General features: G+C 46.5%; 2 protein-coding genes across 2 annotated transcripts in view; both read left to right on the top strand.

The window, feature by feature from the left end:
- Window positions 1-23,394, top strand: part of LOC142187260 (uncharacterized) — a 248,897-nt gene that overhangs the window by 87,867 nt on the left and 137,636 nt on the right. The gene's annotated exons all lie outside the window — the stretch shown is intronic.
- Window positions 1-23,394, top strand: part of LOC142196839 (uncharacterized) — an 81,631-nt gene that overhangs the window by 53,738 nt on the left and 4,499 nt on the right. Inside the window, exons 11-13 of the mRNA XM_075267195.1 lie at window positions 9,704-9,805; window positions 11,284-11,405; window positions 15,746-15,884. Of these exons, the coding sequence (XP_075123296.1) occupies window positions 9,704-9,805; window positions 11,284-11,405; window positions 15,746-15,884 (363 nt within the window). The remainder of the gene's footprint in view (window positions 1-9,703; window positions 9,806-11,283; window positions 11,406-15,745; window positions 15,885-23,394) is intronic.

Here is a 23,394-nt window from a genome sequence, read left to right on the forward strand (position 1 = left end):
TCATACTCATCCACCATAAGCGTTGCACAATTCTGCTAATACTAGGCTCCCTCCACCCTGATTTCCCCCAACTCTGCTGGTTAGAGGCTCCCTCCACCCTGATTTCCCCCAACTCTGCTGGTTAGAGGCTCCCTCCACCCTGATTTCCACCAACTCTGCTGGTTAGAGGCTCCCTCCACCCTGCTTTCCCACAACTCTGCTGGTTAGAGGCTCCCTCCACCCTGATTTCCACCAACTCTGCTGGTTAGAGGCTCCCTCCACCCTGCTTTCCCACAACTCTGCTGGTTAGGGGCTCCCTCCACCCTGCTTTCCCACAACTCTGCTGGTTAGAGGCTCCCTCCACCCTGCTTTCCCACAACTCTGCTGGTTAGAGGCTCCCTCCACCCTGATTTCCACCAACTCTGCTGGTTAGAGGCTCCCTCCACCCTGCTTTCCCACAACTCTGCTGGTTAGAGGCTCCCTCCACCCTGCTTTCCCACAACTCTGCTGGTTAGAGGCTCCCTCCACCCTGCTTTCCCACAACTCTGCTGGTTAGAGGCTCCCTCCACCCTGATTTCCACCAACTCTGCTGGTTAGAGGCTCCCTCCACCCTGCTTTCCCACAACTCTGCTGGTTAGAGGCTCCCTCCACCCTGCTTTCCCACAACTCTGCTGGTTAGAGGCTCCCTCCACCCTGCTTTCCCACAACTCTGCTGGTTAGAGGCTCCCTCCACCCTGATTTCCACCAACTCTGCTGGTTAGAGGCTCCCTCCACCCTGATTTCCACCAACTCTGCTGGTTAGAGGCTCCCTCCACCCTGATTTCCCACAACTCTGCTGGTTAGAGGCTCCCTCCACCCTGATTTCCACCAACTCTGCTGGTTAGAGGCTCCCTCCACCATGAATTGGTCCAAACTGGGCTGTTTAGCGGCTCCCTCCACCATGAATTGGTCCAAACTGGGGTTTTTAGAGGCTCCCTCCACCATGAATTGGTCCAAACTGGGCTGGTTAGAGGCTCCCTCCACCATGAATTGGTCCAAACTGGGCTGGTTAGAGGCTCCCTCCACCATGAATTGGTCCAAACTGGGTTTTCTAGAGGCTCCCTCCACCATGAATTGGTCCAAACTGGGCTGGTTAGAGGCTCCCTCCACCATGAATTGGTCCAAACAGGGCTGGTTAGAGGCTCCCTCCACCATGAATTGGTCCAAACTGGGCTGGTTAGAGGCTCCCTCCACCATGAATTGGTCCAAACTGGGGTTTTTAGAGGCTCCCTCCACCATGAATTGGTCCAAACTGGGGTTTTTAGAGGCTCCCTCCACCATGAATTTCCCAAAACTTGGCTGTTTAGAGGCTCCCTCCACCATGAATTTGCCCAAACTGGGCTGTTTAGAGGCTCCCTCCATCATGAATTGGTCCAAACTGGGCTGTTTAGAGGCTCCCTCCATCATGAATTGGTCCAAACTGGGCTGGTTAGAGGCTCCCTCCACCATGAATTGGTCCAAACTGGGGTTTTTAGAGGCTCCTTCCACCATGAATTGGTCCAAACTGGGCTGGTTAGAGGCTCCCTCCACCATGAATTGGTCCAAACTGGGGTTTTTAGAGGCTCCCTCCACCATGAATTGGTCCAAACTGGGGTTTTTAGAGGCTCCCTCCACCATGAATTTCCCAAAACTTGGCTGTTTAGAGGCTCCCTCCACCATGAATTTGCCCAAACTGGGCTGTTTAGAGGCTCCCTCCATCATGAATTGGTCCAAACTGGGCTGTTTAGAGGCTCCCTCCATCATGAATTGGTCCAAACTGGGCTGGTTAGAGGCTCCCTCCACCATGAATTGGTCCAAACTGGGGTTTTTAGAGGCTCCCTCCACCATGAATTGGTCCAAACTGGGCTGGTTAGAGGCTCCCTCCACCATGAATTGGTCCAAACTGGGGTTTTTAGAGGCTCCCTCCACCATGAATTGGTCCAAACTGGGCTGTTTAGAGGCTCCCTCCACCATGAATTGGTCCAAACTGGGGTTTTTAGAGGCTCCCTCCACCATGAATTGGTCCAAACTGGGCTGGTTAGAGGCTCCCTCCACCATGAATTTGCCCAAACTGGGCTGGTTAGAGACTCCCTCCACCATGAATTTGCCCAAACTGGGCTGTTTAGAGGCTCCCTCCACCATGAATTGGTCCAAACTGGGGTTTTTAGAGGCTCCCTCCACCATGATTTGGTCCAAACTGGGTTTTCTAGAGGCTCCCTCCACCATGAATTGGTCCAAACTGGGCTGTTTAGAGGCTCCCTCCACCATGAATTGGTCCAAACTGGGGTTTTTAGAGGCTCCCTCCACCATGAATTGGTCCAAACTGGGCTGGTTAGAGGCTCCCTCCACCATGAATTGGTCCAAACTGGGCTGGTTAGAGGCTCCCTCCACCATGAATTGGTCCAAACTGGGGTTTTTAGAGGCTCCCTCCACCATGAATTTGCCCAAACTCTGCTGGTTAGAGGCTCAATCCACCCTGATTTTCAAAACAAATGTTGGTGCCAACCTCAACTTACTACAAGGGCCAAATTCACTGCTGGTGACAAGCTCTCCCCACTGCAAGTGCCAAATACACATGTTTCAAGGTGTTTTCCTACTGTCACAGAGGTGGTATTGAGTGTGTAAAGTGTGTAGTTGTTAGGCTGTGATGTTGGGGTAATAGAGGGTCTTTGGTGTGTTAGATGCCCCCAGACATGCTTCCCCTGCTGTCCCAGTGTCATTCCAGAGGTGTTGGCATCATTTCCTGGGGTGTCATAGTGGACTTGGTGACCCTCCAGACACGGATTTGGGTTTCCCCCTTAACGAGTATCTGTTCCCCATAGACTATAATGGGGTTCGAAACCCGTTCGAACACACGAACATTGAGCGGCTGTTCGAATCGAATTTCGAACCTCGAACATTTTAGTGTTCGCTCATCTCTAATAGTAAGGTATCAGACAGTCAGACTAAGAGAGATAGAAAGTAAAACATACCGTATATACTCAAGTATAAGCCGAATTTTCCAGCACAGTTTTTGTGCTGAAAAAGCCCCCCTCGGCTTATACTTGAGTCAGCAAATAAAAAAAAAAAAAACATTTTCTTTTTCCTTTTAGGGGGGGGGGGGGGGTGTGCAAAAAAAAAATAAAAATAAAAAAAGCAGATTTAAAAAAAGTAAAAAAATAAGTTGTAAATCTCTCCTTTCCCTAGAATACATACAAAAGTAGAAAATGACTGTGAAACACAAACACATTAGGTATCCCTGTGTCTACTGAATATAGGGGATCTGCAGTGCTCCTGTTCTGTCAGGAAGGGGTTAATAGGAGCACTGCAGATCCCCTATATTCAGCCAGGCTTAATTCCAAGTGGGGGAAGAAAAAAACAGTCCTCAAGCTCAGGGAAGGGGCAGACAGACAACCAAAACACCCCCTCCCCTTCCCCAGCATCTACTGCACCCAAAAACTCCGACCAATTTTTGAAATTTCCCAGTAGCTGCTGCATTTTCCCCCCTCGGCTTATACTCGAGTCAATAAGTTTTCCCTGGTTTTTGTGGTAAAATTAGGGGTCTCGGCTTATATTCCGGTCGGCTTATACACAAGTATATACGGTAGATAATAAAGTGTGGGCTATTGGGAAGTTTAATGTTAGGACAGAAGAGAGATAACAGATGTGAACTCCCTTTTGTGAGATACTGTACATCCCGGCCATGTTAATGTGAAAAAGTTAAGGGTATCAGAATAAGGTGACTGCAAATGCAGTTTTTCTCCAATTCCACCCCATTCTGAATTTTTCTCCAGTTTCCCAGGACAATGTATAGAATATTAAATGGTACCATTACAAAGCGCAATTTGTCCCACAAAAATTAAGCCTGTGAAAAAAATAAAAAGTTATGGCTCTTGTAAAAAAAAATAAAAAAAAATTGAAAATAAAAACATTAGCTGTCAAAAAAGGGCTATCAGATTGACAGGGGCCCAGATCAGTCTTTTACCAAAACATGCAGCTCCCAGAATTTGTTTACATGTTGGGTGCTGTTAGAATGTCCCAGTCACAGTCCAGACCTAAATCCCATTGAGCAACTGTGGCAAGACATGAAAATCACCGTTCACAGACGTCTCCATCCAATCTGGCTGAGCTTCAGCTATTTTGCAAAGAAGAATGGGCAAAAATTTCAGTTGCTAGATGTGCAAAACTGATTAGAGAAATACCCCGAAAGACTTGCAGCTGTAACTGCAGAGAAAGTAGGCTCTACAAAGTACTGATATAGGGGGTTGAAGACTATTGCAGGTCACACTTTTCAGAATTTTTATTTGATTAAAATTGTGAAAACCTTGTATTATTTCCCTTCCATTTCACAATTATTTGCTACTTTGTGTAGGTCTATCACTGAAAATCTCAATAAAACTGTGCAGGGGAGGTGGGACAGGAAAGAGGAAAACGTAAGCATCGAAAAAAATGAGGATAAAGTCATTGGCTGGTGAAATCAGGTGACCTCGGATCTAGAAGAATAGTGGCAGCCATGTTTGTGTCTTTTGCGGCTGGGATAGGGAGAGACATCGTGCTGAAGGTCAGAGAGAAATTTTAGCTTCGGCTGGGCAGGAAATATTCTGAAAACAGCAACACTGCTTGATAAGTCTATAAACACCATCAGCTTATAGGCTCATCCTGCAGAAATTTCTCACGTTTTAGGGCTGAAATTTCGTAGCGCTGGTATACAGTATATACCTGGGCTGCAGCAATAGAATGGGCCTGACACTCTAAATGCTGCTGGGGCAAGTCACAATTCCAAGATAGGGGTGAAAGAATGACTACTGGGGCTGGCAGGGCTGAATTGGCACAGAGGGGCAGAAGAAAAAATCTCTGCTTGTGGGCTGAAGCAACAGAATGGGCCTGAGACTCTAAACCAGGGGTCCTCAAACTTTTTAAACAGTGGGCCAGTTTACTGTCCCTCGGACCATTGGAGGGCCGAAATATAGTTTAAAGGGATTCTACCATTAAAATGACATTTTTTTCTCGATAACACGTAGGAATAGCCTTAAGAAAGGCTATTCTTCTCTTACCTTTAGATGTCTTTCTTAAGGCTATTCCTATGTGTTATTGAGGAAAAAATGGAGATGAATGCAACCGTGGGGTGGAGGGGGACACTCAATTTTCAATCTCAGAGGGCGTTCACACTTGTGCTCGGTGTCTGGTTTGTGCATTCCGTCGGGTTTTCATCTTTAGTCCCAGCGAAACTGGACAGGGGACAGAAACCCGGCAGTCACCTTTAAAACCCATTCAATTGAATGGGTTTGTAAATGTGACCACCAGTGTCCGCCTGTGGCCTGTCCACGGGGAAACCGTTTTTTTTTAGCCGGACACAAAGTCAGACATGCAGGACTTTGTGTCCGGCTAAAAAAAAAAATCGGTTTCCCCGCAGACAGGCCACAGGCGGACACTGGTGGTCACATTTACAAACCCATTCAATTGAATGGGTTTTAAAGGTGACTGCCGGGTTTCTGTCCCCTGTCCAGTTTCGCTGGGACTAAAGATGAAAACCCGACGGAATGCATACACCAGACACCGAGCACAAGTGTGAACGCCCTCTGAGGTGTTATTTATCCTACAGTAAGATATTATACTGCTTACTTCAGGGGGCACAGGTAGGGTCCGTGCAGGAAGGCAGCAGGCACTAAACCTGACCAGTGAGACCACTGCTGAGCGGCACAGCAAACTGTAGGACGGTAGTGGCTTTGCCCACTGTAATTTGGGCTGCGTCAGGTCAGGTCACGTTGCTAGGGTGACCTGACTGACGAAGTGACGGAGGGGCACAGTTGACTATATTGGGCCAGGCCATGGAGACATCGCGCTTCACTTTACCTATTGGAAGGCACCACAATTGAGGATAAAAAATATGGTCATGTGCATTACAGTTTAGTAACTCCATGTGCCGCACATTAATGGCACTTAACCCCATCATGTCCCTCACATTAACCCCTGTGTGCCCCATGTAAGGGTTACTGATATTTGAGACATATGGAGATAATAATAAGTATCTTCATTATTAGTACATCCATATGTCTCACATATTAGTAACCCTTATATGAGTCACACAGGGGTTAATGTGAGGGACATGATGGGGTTAATTGCCATTAATGTGAGGCACATGGAGTTACTAACACTAAATTAATTACCCCAAATGCCTGACATTAATAGACATAAAACTCCAGCATGTACCTGTGTTTTCTTTTTTTACTGTCACATTGCTAAGCTCTCCTCTGCTCCTTCTCTTCTATGCAAGCTATAATGGTAGGAGCTAGGCAGGGTCCTTGTGCTGTATAGCCATAAGCCCCACCACCTGGGCTCTCCTCAGCCCTCTCATTGGTGGGCAGAGGGCAGCCAGAGAGGGGGGTGGGGTGGGAAGAGTTATGAGAGCGCTGCAGCTCCTGCGTCGGCTGCTTTATATTAGCTGATGCTGCAGCCAAGTGCTGGGGCCCTGGGCAATTGCCCCGCTTGCCCCCCCTCTAACGCCGGCCCTGGAGGCAGAGCAGGTCGCACAAACATCGGGAGCGGTGCCCTCCATTAGGTAAAGTGACGTGCGCTCCATGGCCTGGCCCGATCTCCCTAAGAGCTTCATTATAAATGCATGCTTGCCAACGGGCCGGACAAATGTGCTTGGCAGGCCGCAGTTTGAGGACCCCTGCTCTAAATGATGCTGGGGCAAGTCACAACTTCAAGATAGAGGTGAAAGAATTACTACTGGGGGTGGCATGGCTGAATTGGCACAAAGGGGCACAAATAAGAACTCTGCTTGTGGGATGAAGCAACAGAATGGGGCATAAACTTAAAATGCAGGTGCCCCAATCTATCTATAACTGAAAAGAAGCATAGACACGCAGGTTCTATCATGCAGTTACAAGTAGAAGAGTGGCTCAGCAAGTGACAGTTGGGGTTCATTGTGTACACTCTATGCCACCAAAAAGGCTAACTGGGGGGTGTACTTGCACCCCCTCGCCAAACTCACCCAAACCTCAGCTGGGGGAAGCCTCCACTCACCCCAAGGGCCACAGGTCCAACTTCTACACCCAATACGTGTAAGGAGCAGAGGGATGGGAGAGAACAGGGCTGTGGTTGGCCAGGTACTCACGCAACATGCGCCTATACTTTTCCCTCCTGGTGACACTAGGCCCCTCAGTGGCGGTAGGGGGAGCATTAACGTGTCCCGCACCTTGGAGAATGTTCCCCTGGTGGTTTTGGACTGGAGGGCAGTTGTTAGCCTCTTGGAGGAAATCTCCTCTCTGCCGCCAGCGAGGGTTGATGGAAACATTTCCATCATATTTTGCATCAGTTTCTTGTGGTAATCATTTATGCGATTGTTCCACTCCCCTACCAGAACAAAAGACGAGATGTTATTTTTATACCGGGGGTTGAGGATTGCAAAAATCCAGTATTGATTGCTCTCCATGATGTGAACAATGCCTTTGTCTCTGGAAAAGCAGCCCAACATGAAGTCAGCCATGTGTGCCAGTGTGTTACTTGGCATGACTTTGCTGCCCCCACCAGAAGGGTCACTCTCCATTTCCTCCACTTTCAATTCCCCTTCACACCATCCGCACTGAAGCAATGGGATGCACTGAACTTCCCGCTAGCCTTGTGTGGGACAGTGACATCAAATGCCACTTTATCCTCCTCCTCTTCCTCCGTCATCCAACAGTCAGAAGATGACAGGAGTGTGCTCTGAATGTTTTTTTGGCTAGCAGCGGTTACTTTAGACTTACGAAAATGGCGGCACTTTCACCAGTATATCAGGCACAATGGGGTAGGATTTTAAAAAGCTTTGCACCAACAAGTTAAAAACGTGGGCCATCTGTGGACCGTGTTTGTTTTGAGTCTGGCAAGCTCCAGAGCTGCTACCAGGTTCCGGCCATTATCACACACGACCATGCCTGGGCCCAGGTGCATCGGCGAGAAAAATATTGCCGTTTCAACTAGGATGGCATCCCTCACCTCGGCGGCAGTGCGTTTTCTGTCGGCCAAGCTGATGAGCTTCAGCACGACCTGCTGACGTCTCCATACGCCAGTGCTGCAGTGTTTACAGCTCGCAGGTGGAGTCAATGTTGCAGTGGAGGAGTATGCTTTCTGAGAACCCCTGGCATGAATTTTGGCAGGGAGAGGAGATAGGCCGCCCTTGCGCCTGCACCCCGGGCCCAGCCTCCACTACATTCACCCAGCCTATCATTATAGAGAAGCAGCGTCCCTGACCGCATTCGCTTGTCCATGCATCGATGGTCAAGTGCACCTTAGAGCAAAGCGTGGAACTCAGGGCCCGACTGATGTTATGGGACACGTGCTGGCGCAAGGTAGGGACGGCACACCAAGAGAAGTAGTGACGGCTAGGGGCAGCATAGCGAGGTGCCGCAGCTGCCATCAGGTCACAGAAGGCCTGAGTCTCCACTAGCATAAACGGCAACATTTCCAGGGCCAGCAGTTTTGAGATTGGGCCATTGAAGGCTTGGGCATGTGGGTGGGTTGTGCTGTACTTCTGCCTGCAATGAAACGCCTGGGAGATTGGGAGTTGCTGGGAAGAGACGCATGATGGTGCAGGCAATAGGAGCAGAGGCAGGAAAAGGGGCAGATGAGGGTAAACTCCCTAAAGTGTCAGAGGCAGATGTGGAGGTGTCTAGGCTGGTGGTCTGGACTGCAGCACCAGCACTGGAAACAGTGGAAGAGGCAGTGTCGGCAACGCCGGGCGACGATTGTCCTATGTTTGCTGTCTCCCACTGAGCCCAGTGCTTGCCTTAAAAATGACGGCACATGGCTGAGGTGGTCAGGTTGCTTTTCTCAGAGTCCCTATTTAGTTTTAAGTTGAACAGTGTGCAAATTGCACTCAGGTTGTCCTCCGTGCATACGTTGAAAAATCCACACACCATCGAGGAACGTGGCTTTGATGGGTGACTTTTGGGCAAGTGGCTAGTACAGGAAACATCTTGGGGCTTTCTGGCTCTAGCCTGGCTTCTGTAAAGCAGCTGTCCTCTGCCTCTGGACATGCCTCTGCCTCCAGCCACCTTTTTTGGTGCTGCGCTTGCCTCCACATCTACACTGCTTTCCACGCTACACATCACCTCTGTCCAGGTTGGGTTGGTGGCCTTGTCGTCCACCACCTTCTCTTCCAATTGCTCACTCTCCTCTTACTGCAAACCGCACATAACCACAGCCTGCCCTGATGGCAACTGTGTCTCGTCATCATCACTGAGGCCGAGAAACGCTTGTTGCGGGTCCACAACCACAAAATCGGCAGGAGATGATGGATAGGTTTAAATTTGTGTTTCTGTCCATATTAATGTAGAGGAAAGAAGGTTTCCAAGTATTTTTCCACTTTCATAGAGTGTGGAAATTGTCTAGTTGATAGGCTTTGACAGTGAGGTAATCCTGGGACTTGGGCGTGTTAGATGCCACCAGCCATGCTTCCCCTGCTGTCCCAGTTGCATTGCAGAGGTGTTGGCATCATTTCCTGGGGTGTCATTGTGGACTTGGTGACTCTCCTTAGTCGAATTTGGGTTTCCCCGGAAACTAGCATTTTTTCCCCATAGACTATAATGGGATTCGATATTCGATCAAATAGTCAAATATTGAGGGTCTACTCAAAACGAATATCGAATATTTCACTACTCGCTCATCTCTACTGTTCATTGATTTTTATCCAAATGATAATTGTTGGTCTTATTGTTCATATCTGTTTAAAATTTTATTTCAGGTGAAAATATACAGAATTATCTTAGAAGACACAGAACAACTAAAATCTACAATCTTTGAATTTCTAAAGAAGGAAATATCTGAACTACTAAATGCATTTGAAGTGAGTATTAATCATTGATAGAGAACAGAGATGGGTGAAGATTTGTTTTGTTTTAGGTTTGGGTGGTTCAGTCGTATGATTTATTTTGGGTTGAATAAGTTCATCACAAACCATAGCTTAAATTGGCTTACAGCTCCTAGGACTCCATTTGTAGCTGTTTCAGGCAAATATAGCCAAAGTTATGGCAAAGTTAATGTGATATGTATGTTTATGGAAAAACCAGGGGTGTAACTACCAGGGTAGCAGCGGTAGCAGCTGTTGGTGCAATAGTAAGAAAATAGAAGGAATATAAAATGACTATCAATCGACATCGATCTTGGACTCATGCAAAATCTTACCTTGTGGGGTATTCTTGATCATGAATAAGGTAACAGATGAGCATAAAACTACACGGGGGGGGGGGGGGGACGGGGACTTGTTAATGATCTCAAGGCAGCTGGGACCACAGTCACCAAGAAAACCATTGGTAACACATTACACCGTAATGGATTAAAATCCTGCAGTGCCCGCAAAGGTCCCCCTGCTCAAGAAGGCACATGTGCAGGCACGTCTGAAGTTTGCCAGTGAAGACCTGGATGATTCTGAGAGTGATTGATAATGGAGAAGGTGCTGTGGTCAGATGAGACAAAAATTGAGCTCTTTGGCATTAACTCAATTTGCCGTGTTTGGAGGAAGAGAAATACTGCCAATGACCCAAAGAGAACACCGTCCCCACTGCCAAACATGGAGGTGGAAACATTATGTTTTGGACAAGTTTCTCTGCTAAGGACACCAAAAAGAAGCACATTAAGGTCATGGAGTGGCATAGCCAGTTTCCAGACCTTAATCCCATAGAAAACTTATGGAGGGAGCTGAAGCTCCAAATTGCCATCTTAATGATTTAGAGATGATCTGCAGAGAGGAGTGGACCAAAATTCCTCATGAGATGTGCGCAAACCTCATTAATTACAAAAAAAGTCTGACTGCTGTACACGCCAACAAGGGGTTTTGTCACCAAGTATTAAGTCTTGTTTGCCAGAGGGATCAAATACTTATTTGTCTCTTCAAAATGCAAATACATTTATAACATTTATACAATGTGATTTTCTGGATTTTATTTTTGATATTCTATCTCTCTCTGTTAAAACTAGTCTACCCTTAAAATTATAGACTGTTCATGTCTTTGTCAGTGGGCAAACTTACAAAATCAGCAAATGGATCAAATACTTCTTTCCTTCACTGTATGCTCCACAAGTCCACCTCCTATAATTCTGTAGTCCTATTGCAATGTTGGGAGATATGCATACGGCAGCAAGTAGATTACAGAGTCTTAGGTGCTCTGTGTGCAGCCATCTAATGTCTCTATACAGCCCTATATTGTCCTCAATAGACAGTGTTTTGATATATAGCATTGTATTAAATACTAATATGTTTTATTTAGACATTACTTATTAATATAGACATTTATCAACTCACAATAAATATTCTTTTTCTTCCAGAAAGATGTAATTGAATTGTTTTCTAAGGAGCTGAGTTCTGTGCTTGGAAGAGAGGGAGATACAAGAATTGAGACTTTTGTGCAACAGTCCATCCAAGATGTGTTGTCTAATGCTACGGAATGGTAAATGTTGAAGCACTTGGCATGCAAAAGCGTGCAGATTCTTTTTAAACACTTTTAGGCTGAGGGCTAGTTCACACGGGGCTAGGGACCGCGTATTTTGGTCCTGATTTTGACGCGGGAAGCCACATCAGAATAGGACCAAAATGCGCCTGTCGCGGCTTCCCGCTCTGTACTGGGCCCAAATGAATAGGCCTAGTCCGTAGTGTGCTGTTGCGAGGCAGACGCCGGGGCTGAATCAGCCGCGGAATCCACCTGAAAAAGGGCAGCTCGCTTCTTTTTTCCGTGAGCGGGAACAAACCACTCTCAGAAAAAAAGTACGCTAGTGGTCTACATAGACCTCTATTGTGAGGGGGCAGATTTTGAGGTGGATTTGGTGTCAAAATCTGCCCCCTCTTGGCCCGTGTGAATGAGCCCTAAGGCCCCACATTGCGTAAACACAGCGTTATTGTTGCAAACTTTGCTGCAGTTCAGTTCAATGCTGTATCACTTTGGCCGTTCAAGAGATTACTATAATGCAGTGACATCTATTCACATGACTGTGGTCAATTTTGAAAATAGATTCTGTACAAAGATGGGATTTCACGGACAGAACACATCAAGGCTTTAGAGCACACTTTCCCCTCACTCCTCAAAGCACAATGGAGGATTATGTAGATAATCTGTTTTCCCATAGTCCAAACAGCAGCGCAACAACTGGGGTATTTCTGCCCCTGCAAGCAATTAGGACAGGTGGAACTTTTACTTAATCAAAGAGGACCCTCCCCTATAAGAGGTCAGTCGACCCACTCCCCCCTGTGTAAATTATAAAGTATACCATTCCGAAAGTTCACACGGGTCCTGAATATGCCGAACCCAAGCTGCAAAAAAATGGGATAAATGCCCTCCTACGGGAACGGGGACGGACGGAGGAGGAGGGGGGAAAGTAAATGTCAGAAGATTGGTTTCATCTTATCTGCCTCACGAGTGAGGCGCCGACCGGTACCTCTTCCCTGGGCGTCTTTGGTATGAACCCCTAGTGGGGAAGGACTTAAATCCCCGACCTCGAAAGGAAGGCCCCGCTCTTCCTCGGGCCCCTTGGGGAAGACTCTTCCCTTTACTATCTGCCAAACCTTCCATGATGGAGTCTAACTCCTTCCCGAAAAGCCTGCCAGGCTCGAACAGGAGAGAGCAGAGGTTATATTTTGAGGTGTTGTCCGCCCTCCAGGGCTTCAACCATAGGGGTCGCCTAGCCGCTGTGGCTAATTCCATAGCCTTCGCCGCAATTTTAACTTGGTACAAAGCCACCTCCGCCAAGTAATCCACTGCCATAGAAGTGGATGACAGAAAGGATAGTAAATCGTCTCGTGGGAACTCCCGAGTCAATATCTCTCAGAAGAGTTGAAATGTTTGACTTCAGAAATTGGGCGACGTCGGTAGTCGAAATTCCCACAGAGGCCTGTGCGGCGGCTGAGGTGTAAATCCGGCACAGCGATCCCTCTGTGCGCCTGTCCATGGCGTCCTGTAAATTAGAACCGTCCTCTGACGGCACTACAGTGCGTTTCGACAGTTTCGAAACGGCCATGTCGACTCTTGGGGGAGGACCCCAACGGTCAAACTGTGAGTCTTCCACAGGAAAGAGGGTCCTGAATCTTTTACAGACCTGAAAAGATCTCTCTGGGCGCTTCCATTCCGCCTTCATACATTTGGATACCGACGGTTCCACTTTAAAGGACCTCTGTCCCTTCTGGTTTGGGTGCCCATCGCGCTCCGGACGGACTAGCTTCATAAGCTTCGGAATTTTTTCTAAGGAAAAAGATGGACCTGCGACCACCGACTCCTCGTCCAAGGATATTTCGTCCACTATCTGAAATTCCTCATCCAGAGGAAAAGGGTGGGAAGTGGACTCCAAGCGTGGTCTTTTAGTGAGATGGGCGATAGAATCCTTCATCTCCTGCATAGATTCTTCCACATAGCCTTTCAACCAGGAGATGACCTCATGAATCTGCGACTCCTCCGCCCGTGGGACCCTACATTGGCGGCATCGAGCGTTATCATATCCATCAGGTAACGGGATATTGCAATCCCTACATGGTGCATACCTGCGTACGGACACAGACTTTCTTCGTCTCCCTTCGTCGGAAGAAGAAGTTGAAGAAGTTGAAGAAGACATCTAAAAGAAAATAAATACCATTAAAGTCCACTATACTACATGAGCCAGGGTTCCAACCGGATGCACCATCAATACCTTTCATATACTCTTAAGAGAGATATATATACAGCTATATAGAGCAGAAAAAGGAGCTGAGCAAGCCTCTGCAACGCCTGAGCAGCACCTGTCAGGTAGAGGCAACATCTTTATATACCCCTCCCGCAGGAAGGAGTAGAATAAGCCCCACCCCAAAAGAGGTCAGGGCTGAAACAAGAGCCTGCAGACCCCCAATTTCCCACCTTCCCCAACGGTGGGGTCTCCATATGCTTTTAGGGCTCCAATTCCTCCCCCCGTCCAAGTTCTAGGACGTAGGGGAGAAAAAAACGCCGTACTTGGGAAGAAGCAGGGTACTGCGCATGCCTGAAGGGTGGGAGCGTACAAGTACGAGAGAGAGAAGCACGCGAGTCAAACAACCGCACATGCGCAGCAGTCCGAGAGCTCCGTACAAGAGCCCGGGAAAGCCAGGGACGCCGCAGCGTCGGACCATAGGAATGGGGAATCCCCCCAGAGAAGTCCTGACAGCTCCCCCGGACGGCCCTAGGAAGACGTAAGTGGCAACACTAAATCACTCCCACAGGAAAGGGGGAATCAAGATGAAAGAACAGTATCATCTATAAGGGGAGAGAGGGGACCGACCCCCTCCCCCCCCACCTGTCCTGCCAGCAGGACAGAAAAAAACACAAGGGGACGGGGGGGGGGGGGGGACGGCTGACCTCTTATAGGGGAGGGTCCTCTTTGATTAAGGAAAAGTTCCACCTGTCCTAATTGCTCGCAGGGGCAGGAATACCCCAGTTGTTGCGCTACTGTTTGACGTATGGGGAATACTTTTTTGCCCTGTATAGGTGTATATCATCCCTTAAAGGGATCCTATTAGAGATGAGCGAACACCGTTCGATTGAACAGATATTCGATCGAATATCAGGCCATTCGAGGTATTCGATTACAATCGAATACCACGTGGCAAACGCACTAAAAATTCGTATCCCCTCCCACCTTCCCTGGTGCTTTTTTTGCACCAATAACTGTGCAGGGGAGGTGGGACAGGAACTACAACAACGGAGGCATCGAAAAAAATCGGAAAGAGTAATTGGCTGGCTAAATCAGGTGAACTCCACTTTATACGAGTAGTGGATTTAATATCCGGGTCATATGAGACTGTGAACTATGTGACTGCGAGACAGGGATAAATGTACTGGCATTGTTAGCTAGAGATTACTGTTCATTTGCTTCATTATTTACCCCACACCTTCACAGGTGTAACAAGATAATCCATGTTATTTAACCTCTTAATGACCAAGGACTTATATGTACATCATTGATAGAAACAGGCTGTATGGAGAAGGCAAAGGAGCTGAACTCTCTCCTTACACGGCTGATGCCGGTTGTATAATACAGCCAGCACCCGCCGCTAACAGCTTCAATTGGTGCGGACACTGTCAACACTTTAGATGCTGCAGTGTAAACGTGACTGTGGCATCTAAAGTACACAAGCACATTGGAAGCCACCTTCTTTTCCCAATCGCCACCCTCTGGAACATCATTGTAGGGCAATGATCATTGCCATGACAGTCAGGAGTCTATTGAAGGCTCACAGGCTTGTCATTACATTGGTTCTATTACGTGCTGTCAATGTGGGACTGGTCCACTGGAATACAAGACGAAATATATAAAAAACACAAAAGTTCAATTCTGGCTAATCCCAACCAGACATTGCAGAAAAAAAAAATCAGCTGCGGAAAAGCTACATTTGCATGTCAATTGTACCTGCGGAAATTCTTGTGTTTTCCCTATAGGTTTTATAAGGGAAGAAAATCACAGTGAAACAAATTTAGTTTGCATTATTCACTTTTAATAAACATATTTGAACTGAAAACAGCAGAAAGACAGTATACAGGTTCTTGTTCAGTGCGAGAGCACCTTAAATGAAGATAGTAAAGGGACTACTAGGGATAACTGTTTTAGATTTTTTTTTTTTTTTTTTTTTTTTTAGATGTACTGAGAAAATCTCAGAAAACCTTTTCATGATTTTGCCAATAATATGTAAAGAGATGAACTGCATATGAAATTATATTAAAATGTACTGCTACACTGATAATAATACTGCATTAACCTGTTACTGGATGGACTAACAATTATATTGAATTTTGTGCAGGTACTTTGGAAGGTTAAAGAAGCCGATCAATGAAAAAACAGTTGGAAAATACCTGAAAGAGAGTAAAAAAGAGATCTTGAAAACGCACCTTCTTAAACCAGCATATGACCAGACTAATTTGAATATTGCAAAAAATCTGGTAATTATTAATGACTTCCGCAAAAGAAGGGCAAATGTGTCTACCTTTTCCTAATGTCAAATTTGGTTAAGGACCAAACCAATTCAATACACTATTGTAACACGATAGTAAAAACCTTGACAGCCTGCATGTGACAACACAACCACTGGACGCAACTAGGCACATATAGGATTGATATCTCAGGGCACAATATCACCAAATAATATTATTTGGAAAGCTAGTCATTTTGTAAAACACCTACATTACGCACATAAGGAGAGGAGTTTTCGTCACATAATACAATGAAATATAGTGGGTATATTCATGCTATGTTGGTAGACTTATGTAGCATGATGATAGACAGACAGTAAGACAGTCAGTGTTGGACTGGCCCAACAGAATAGCAGACGATCCTGTGGTTAGCCCATGCTCAAACACAATAATATCCAGCAGAACACATCTAATTTTAAAGGGTACTATGATCTATTTCCAAGGGTTTATTCAAGAGTGAGCATCCAGAATCATTTTATTTGGTCCAAAGGGACCTCAGTCTAACCCCTCGTTCACATCTGCGTTTGTATTCCATCCGGTGAAGTCTGCATGTGGACCTCCCAGAATGGAATACCAAATGCAATTGCAAATGCTGTGCAGTAAAAACACCTGGACCCCATAGACTATAATGGGGTCCGGGTGCTTGCCGCGCGCTGCCCGTATGAATCATGTGGAGAGGAAAGTAGTTTGTAAACTACTTTCCTGTCCACATGGTCGGTGCGGAGATCTGGCGGCAAGCACACGGATCCCATTATAGTCTATGGGGATCCGTGTGCTTTTACTGCACAGCGTTTGCAATTGCGTTTGGTATTCCGTTCAGGGGGGTCCCCATGCAGACTTCACCGTACGGAATACCAATGCAGATGTGAACTAACTCTAACACTGTATCATTGGTATTCCTACATGGTACAGTGATTGTCATTTGAGGTTCTTTAGAGGACAACACAATCTTGGTGAGCGAAGAGTGAGCAGTGTGTCATTGTGCAAATTGTACCAGAACAGGTATCAAGCCACACAGGAAAAGAACACTGTCCAGAAAATAATGAGAAGTCCAATAGTAGAGGATACACAAAATATAAATTATAGTTCACAGGGAAATCGTCAGAAAGTGCCTCTTTACTTTCCCATAAAATGGTCTCTCATGCCCCCATACAGTAACTCTTTATTCCCCCATTCCTAGATCCTTCATGACTCCATACCGTAAAGTGTTTCTTTATTCCCCCATGTAATGGTTCCTTATGCCCCAATACAGTACAGTGTCCATTTATTCCTACATATAATACTCTTTTATGCACCTACTGTATATAGTGCAGTGTCCCTTTATTCTTTCCTATAATCCCCCCTCACATTGCCATACAATGAAGTACCCCTTTATGCCTGATCTCCCATCCCCCTCACACTTTACAGAGAGCGAGTAGTAAGAGGAGATTTCACTCTCACTTACCATTCACAGGTCTCCCGCCCATTCACTGCTTTGGCTCATGTAAAGGGGGTTATCTGGACTTTTTTTTTTTTTTTTTCAATGTCCTATCCTCAGGCTATAAACATATAAAATGTTAGGGGTCTGACAACCCGGCATCTGGAGCGATCCTCAGTACGGAGCATCTTTCATCACCCGTCCACTGTATAGCGGCCCGACACCTTCACTGCAGTTCTGAAAGAGGACCAAGGGCTGGGCCCACAGGTTCAGCAGGTACACGATGCCACACAGACACACACAGTGTTTTAATTCTCAGGACAAAGTTTACTGAATAAGTCACAGAATAGAGATCTGGGAAAATATGTAACAAGGTATAAACAGAGAAAAAATACAAACTAATATGGAACAGAATATTGCAGCAAACTAACACTGTACTCCTAGTTCCCACAGTTACTTAACAGGTGACAAATACAAGTCCTTTAAGAACACGGTTCTCCTGGATCGGTCCCTCGTTGGGGTGCACTCTAAGTATTGCGCAATACTATTTGTAATCCACAGGGAAATGGTGTCTTCACTAAGAGTACAGTTATATCCTTTGCTCCAGCTCTCCACTTAACAGACAGGCCAATTTCTCGGATGATAAGGTGTCAGTGTCAGAGTCCCTTATATATCAGCACGTGGAACACGTGGACGCGGCCAAGCCGTACTTACAAGTCCTTGAGGCCTTTCTCTCATGTGGTCTCCTTTACCTTCTGAGCTTCTTAGCTTTCCAGACTCAGTCCCAAAAGTAGCACCACAAACTCTGTGTCTCCAGACTCAGTCCACAGCCAGCATGGCAGTTCTTCCATCCAGCACAGCACAGGCTGCCTTCCAGCATGTCAGGTCTCCACTCCCTTCAGCACATCTCCCCCTGCTGCAGCCAGGACCCTTCTTTACACAGAAAGTGGAAAAATACTTGGAAACCTTCTTTCCTCTACATTAGTATGGACAGAAAGCTAAATTTTAAGCTAAAGAAACATTAGCATGCACCCCTTTAAATCACGTTGCCCATGACAACCACAGATGGCATAGGCAAAGGGAAATCCAACAGCCCCCACCATTAAGGGTGCACTCCACTCTGAATTAGGCCCAATACCTCCCAACTTTTGAAGAGTAGAAAGAGGGACAAAATGTGTGGAGGAGGGGGGGAGAACGGCATGACACTGGGGAAAATGAAGGGGGAGGAGAACGGCATGACACTGGAGCAGATGAAGGGGGGAGAACGGCATGACACGGGGCAAATGAAGGGGGGAGAACAACATGACACTGGGGCAGATGAAGGGGGGAGAACGGCATGACACGGGGCAGATGAAGGGGGGAGAACGGCATGACACTGGGGACAGAGATGGAGGGGGGACATGAAACTGGGGACAGATGAAGGGTGTATATCAAACTGGGGGAGAGATGGAGGGGGGCATATAATTTACGGGTTACTGTAGGAAGATTATACTGTGTGGGGGCACATGAAAAGTGAATGAGAATGGGCGGAGTCAACATAAAAGTGGGTGGAGCTAAATTTGCCACGGAGCATATGCGTACTCACACACAACTACCGCACGGATGGACGCTTGCACTGTGCACGCACAAACACATGGATCACGTACACATACAAGCATACATATACACGGACCACACACGTGCATGCACACACACATACATACACATGGATCACACGCGTGCACACACGCATACATATACACGGACCACACGTGCATGTACACACACAAACATACCACATGGATCACATGTGTGCACACACACATGACATGCACTGACAAAACACGTCTGCAGTGGTGTAACTACCATAGAGGCATCAGAGGCGGCTGCCACAGGGCCCAGGCCATTAAGGGGCCCGGTGACAGCCGCTACCACTGCGTTTTTTTTTTATTTTTAATAGGCCGTTACGGGCCCTATTCACTTGCCGATCCTGGCTGGGCCGGGATCGGCAAGTGACACCGCGGGCCCCACAAATACTATCATTATACTCGGGGGTCTTTGCAGATCCCCAAGTATAATGATCAGCAGTCCGGGAGAGGTAATTAGGGAACCTAAAAAATACTGTTACTTACCTCTCCACGATCCTGCCAGGCCTCCGTCACTCGTGTCTGACGTCACATGACCCGGGCCTGCTTCCCGGGTCATGTGACGTCCGACGTCATTAAAGCAGGACAAGAGCAGCGGCCGACAGCCTAGGAGCCGGGGGACAGGTAAGCAACTGTTTCTGTTTTTTTAATGTTTTTATTCCCCCGGGTCTCCGATTATTATACTCTGGGGTCTGAAAAGACCCCGGAGTATAATAATTGTTTATGGGTGTCCACAGTGGGACATAATACTGTGTGCAGGGGCCACTATGGGGGATAATACTGTGTGCAGGGGCCACTATGGGGGATAATACTGTGTGCAGTGGCCACTATGGGGGATAATACTGTGTGCAGGGGCCACTATGGGGTATAATACTGTGTGCAGGAGCCACTAAGGTACATAATACTGTGTGCAGGGGCCACTATGGGGGATAATACTGTGTGCAGGGGCCACTATGGGGGATAATACTGTGTGCAGGGCCACTATGGGACAAAATACTGTGTGCAGGGGCCACTATGGGACATAATACTGTGTGCAGGGGCCACTATGGGGCATAATACTGTGTGCAGGGGCCACTATTGGGGATAATACTGTGTGCAGGGGCCACTATTGGGGATAATACTGTGTGCAGGGGCCACTATGGGGCATAATACTGTGTGCAGGGGCCACTATGGGGGATAATACTGTGTGCAGGGGCCACTATGGGGGATAATACTGTGTGCAGGGGCCACTATGGGGGATAATACTGTGTGCAGGGGACACTATTGGGGATAATACTGTGTGCAGGGGCCACTATAGGGGATAATACTGTGTGCAGGGGACACTATGGGGGATAATACTGTGTGCAGGGGTCACTATAGGGGATAATACTGTGTGCAGGGGGACACTATTGGGGATAATACTGTGTGCAGGGGACACTATTGGGGATAATACTGTGTGCAGGGGCCACTATGGGGGATAATACTGTGTTCAGGGGCCACTATGGGGGATAATATTGTGTGCAGGGGCCACTAAGGGACATAATACTGTGTGCAGGGCTTACTAAGGGACATAATAGAGTGCAGAGGAGGGGGCCATTCCTAGTTACGCCACTGCACGTCTGGTATCCTTAGTGGCTGTTTGCACACTACAGTATTTGTCACGGGCCTCCAGGCCATGGATTTGGCGGTTCCATAGATATATTTGTGCACAAAGCTGTGAATTTTGGCAATTATGGCTCAGATTTCCAGTGGAAATGGGGGACTATTTTTCCTAGATGCACCAGGAGGTTCTGGTAAAACATTTTTAATTAATTTGCTGCTTGCAAAAATTGGCTTAAACAATGACATTGCCTTGGCTGTTGCATCATCTGGGATTGTGGCCACTCTTTTAGATGGAGGGCACACAGCTCATTCAGCATTAGGATTGCCCTTTAATCTAGCGCTGTCTGTATTATCACTTAGGCTGAGTTTAGATGGGGTTTTTTGGTCCGGATTATGACACGGAATCCGCGGCAAAATCTGGCTAAAAAAAAACAAAAAACACCTCACATTGAATTCAATGGGTTCCTTTTTCCGCAAGTAGTTTGTTCCTGCTCACGGAAAAAAAAGAAGCGACATGCCCTTTCTTGACACAGATTCCGCAGCTGAATCAGCCGCAGATGTTCGCAGCGCAACACTCCCACCCAACTAGGCCCATTCATTTGGGCCTAATCCGGAGCAGAATGCCGCTACTGGACGCCGATGCACTGCATTGGCATCCAGTTGCGGCTACCCGTTTTTGGACCGGACTCTGAGGGTAAGTTCATACGGGGTTTTTTGAGGATACGGATGTGGCCTCAAAATCCTGAATAAAAAGAAAGCACCCATTGAAGTCAATAGGAGCCGGTCAGGTCTTTTTTCCAGGAGCCGTTTGTTCCGGCTCCCGGAAAAAGCAGCAAGATGCTCATTCTTCAGGCCAATTCGCCTTGCGATTCGGCCGGAAGACACTCCCGACTAGGCCCATTCATTGGGCCTAATTCAGAGTGGAGTGCAGGACTGGATGCCGATGCAGTGCACCGTCCTTCAGTCGCGGCTACCCGTTTATTGGTCCGGAACCTGAGGCGGCCTCCGCTTGAGACTGTAAACCAATTTTACTCTTGTCTGTGAGCTACTTATAGATTACACTGGAGGGAGGGGGGAACAGTTTCACTGTATTGTTAATTGGGTGTAAAGGTTTTATATTTTTGTGTAAGGGGCATAAATTTTTATTTTTATTTAAAAAAAAAGTTAAAAAATAGTTGTAACAGTTTATACTACATATAATACGTATTTAATATATAAAATCAATAAAAATGTTGAAATTAAAAAAAAAAAAAAAAATTGTTCTTCACATCAGTGTTACAACAAATTAGGAAAATGACAAAATAATTCAAATTTAAAGAGGAAAAAGAATTGCTGTAGCTCTGAAAATGTCAATTTTAGTGTGACACTGAAAAATTTTACTTTAGCATAACCAACAATCTAACATATTTTCTGCGAGCGAAGCCGCGGGTATTCTACTAGTGTATATACAGTCCTATGAAAAAGTTTGGGCACCCCTATTAATCTTAATCATTTTTTTGTTCTAAATATTTTGGTGTTTGCAACAGCCATTTCAGTTTGATATATCTAATAACTGATGGACACAGTAATATTTCAGGATTGAAATGAGGTTTATTGTACTAACAGAAAATGTGCAATATGCATTAAACCAAAATTTGACCGGTGCAAAAGTATGGGCACTCTTATCATTTTATTGATTTGAATTCCCCTAACTACTTTTTACTGACTTACTGAAGCACAAAATTGGTTTTGTAACCTCAGTGAGCTTTGAACTTCATAGCCAGATGTATCCAATCATAAGAAAAGGTATTTAAGGTGGCCAATTGCAAGTTGATCTCCTATTTGAATCTCCTCTGAAGAGTGGCATCATGGGCTACTCAAAACAACTCTCAAATGATCTGAAAACAAAGATTGTTCAACATAGTTGTTCAGGGGAAGGATACAAAAAGTTGTCTCAGAGATTTAACCTGTCAGTTTCCACTGTGAGGAACATAGTAAGGAAATGGAAGACCACAGGGACAGTTCTTGTTAAGCCCAGAAGTGGCAGGCCAAGAAAAATATCAGAAAGGCAGAGAAGAAGAATGGTGAGAACAGTCAAGGACAATCCACAGACCACCTCCAAAGAGCTGCAGCATCATCTTGCTGCAGATGGTGTCACTGTGCATCGGTCAACTATACAGCGCACTTTGCACAAGGAGAAGCTGTATGGGAGAGTGATGAGAAAGAAGCCATTTCTGCACGTACGCCACAAATAGAGTTGCCTGAGGTATGAAAAAGCACATTTGGACAAGGCAGCTTCATTTTGGAAACAAAAATTGAGTTGTTTGGTTATAAAAAAAAGGCGTTATGCATGGCGTCCAAAAAGAAACAGCATTCCAAGAAAAACACATGCTACCCACTGTAAAATTTGGTGGAGGTTCCATCATGCTTTGGGGCTGTGTGGCCAATGCCGGCATCGGGAATCTTGTTAAAGTTGAGAGTCGCATGGATTCCACTCAGTATCAGCAGATTCTTGAGAATAATGTTCAAGAATCAGTGACGAAGTTGAAGTTACGCCGGGGATGGATATTTCAGCAAGACAATGATCCAAAACACTGCTCCAAATCCTCAGGCATTCATGCAGAGGAACAATTACAATGTTCTGGAACGGCCATCCCAGTCCCCAGACCTGAATATCATTGAACATCTGTGGGATGATTTGAAGCGGGCTGTCCATGCTCGGCGACCATCTAACTTAACTGAACTTGAATTGTTTGTCCAAAATACCTTTATCCAGGAACTGATTAAAAGCTACAGGAAGCGACTAGAGGCTGTTATCTTTGCAAAAGGAGGATCTACTAAATATTAATGTCACTTTTCTGTTGAGGTGCCCATACTT

Source organism: Leptodactylus fuscus, chromosome 1, assembly GCF_031893055.1.
Source record: "Leptodactylus fuscus isolate aLepFus1 chromosome 1, aLepFus1.hap2, whole genome shotgun sequence".
Classification (NCBI taxonomy): domain Eukaryota; kingdom Metazoa; phylum Chordata; class Amphibia; order Anura; family Leptodactylidae; genus Leptodactylus; species Leptodactylus fuscus.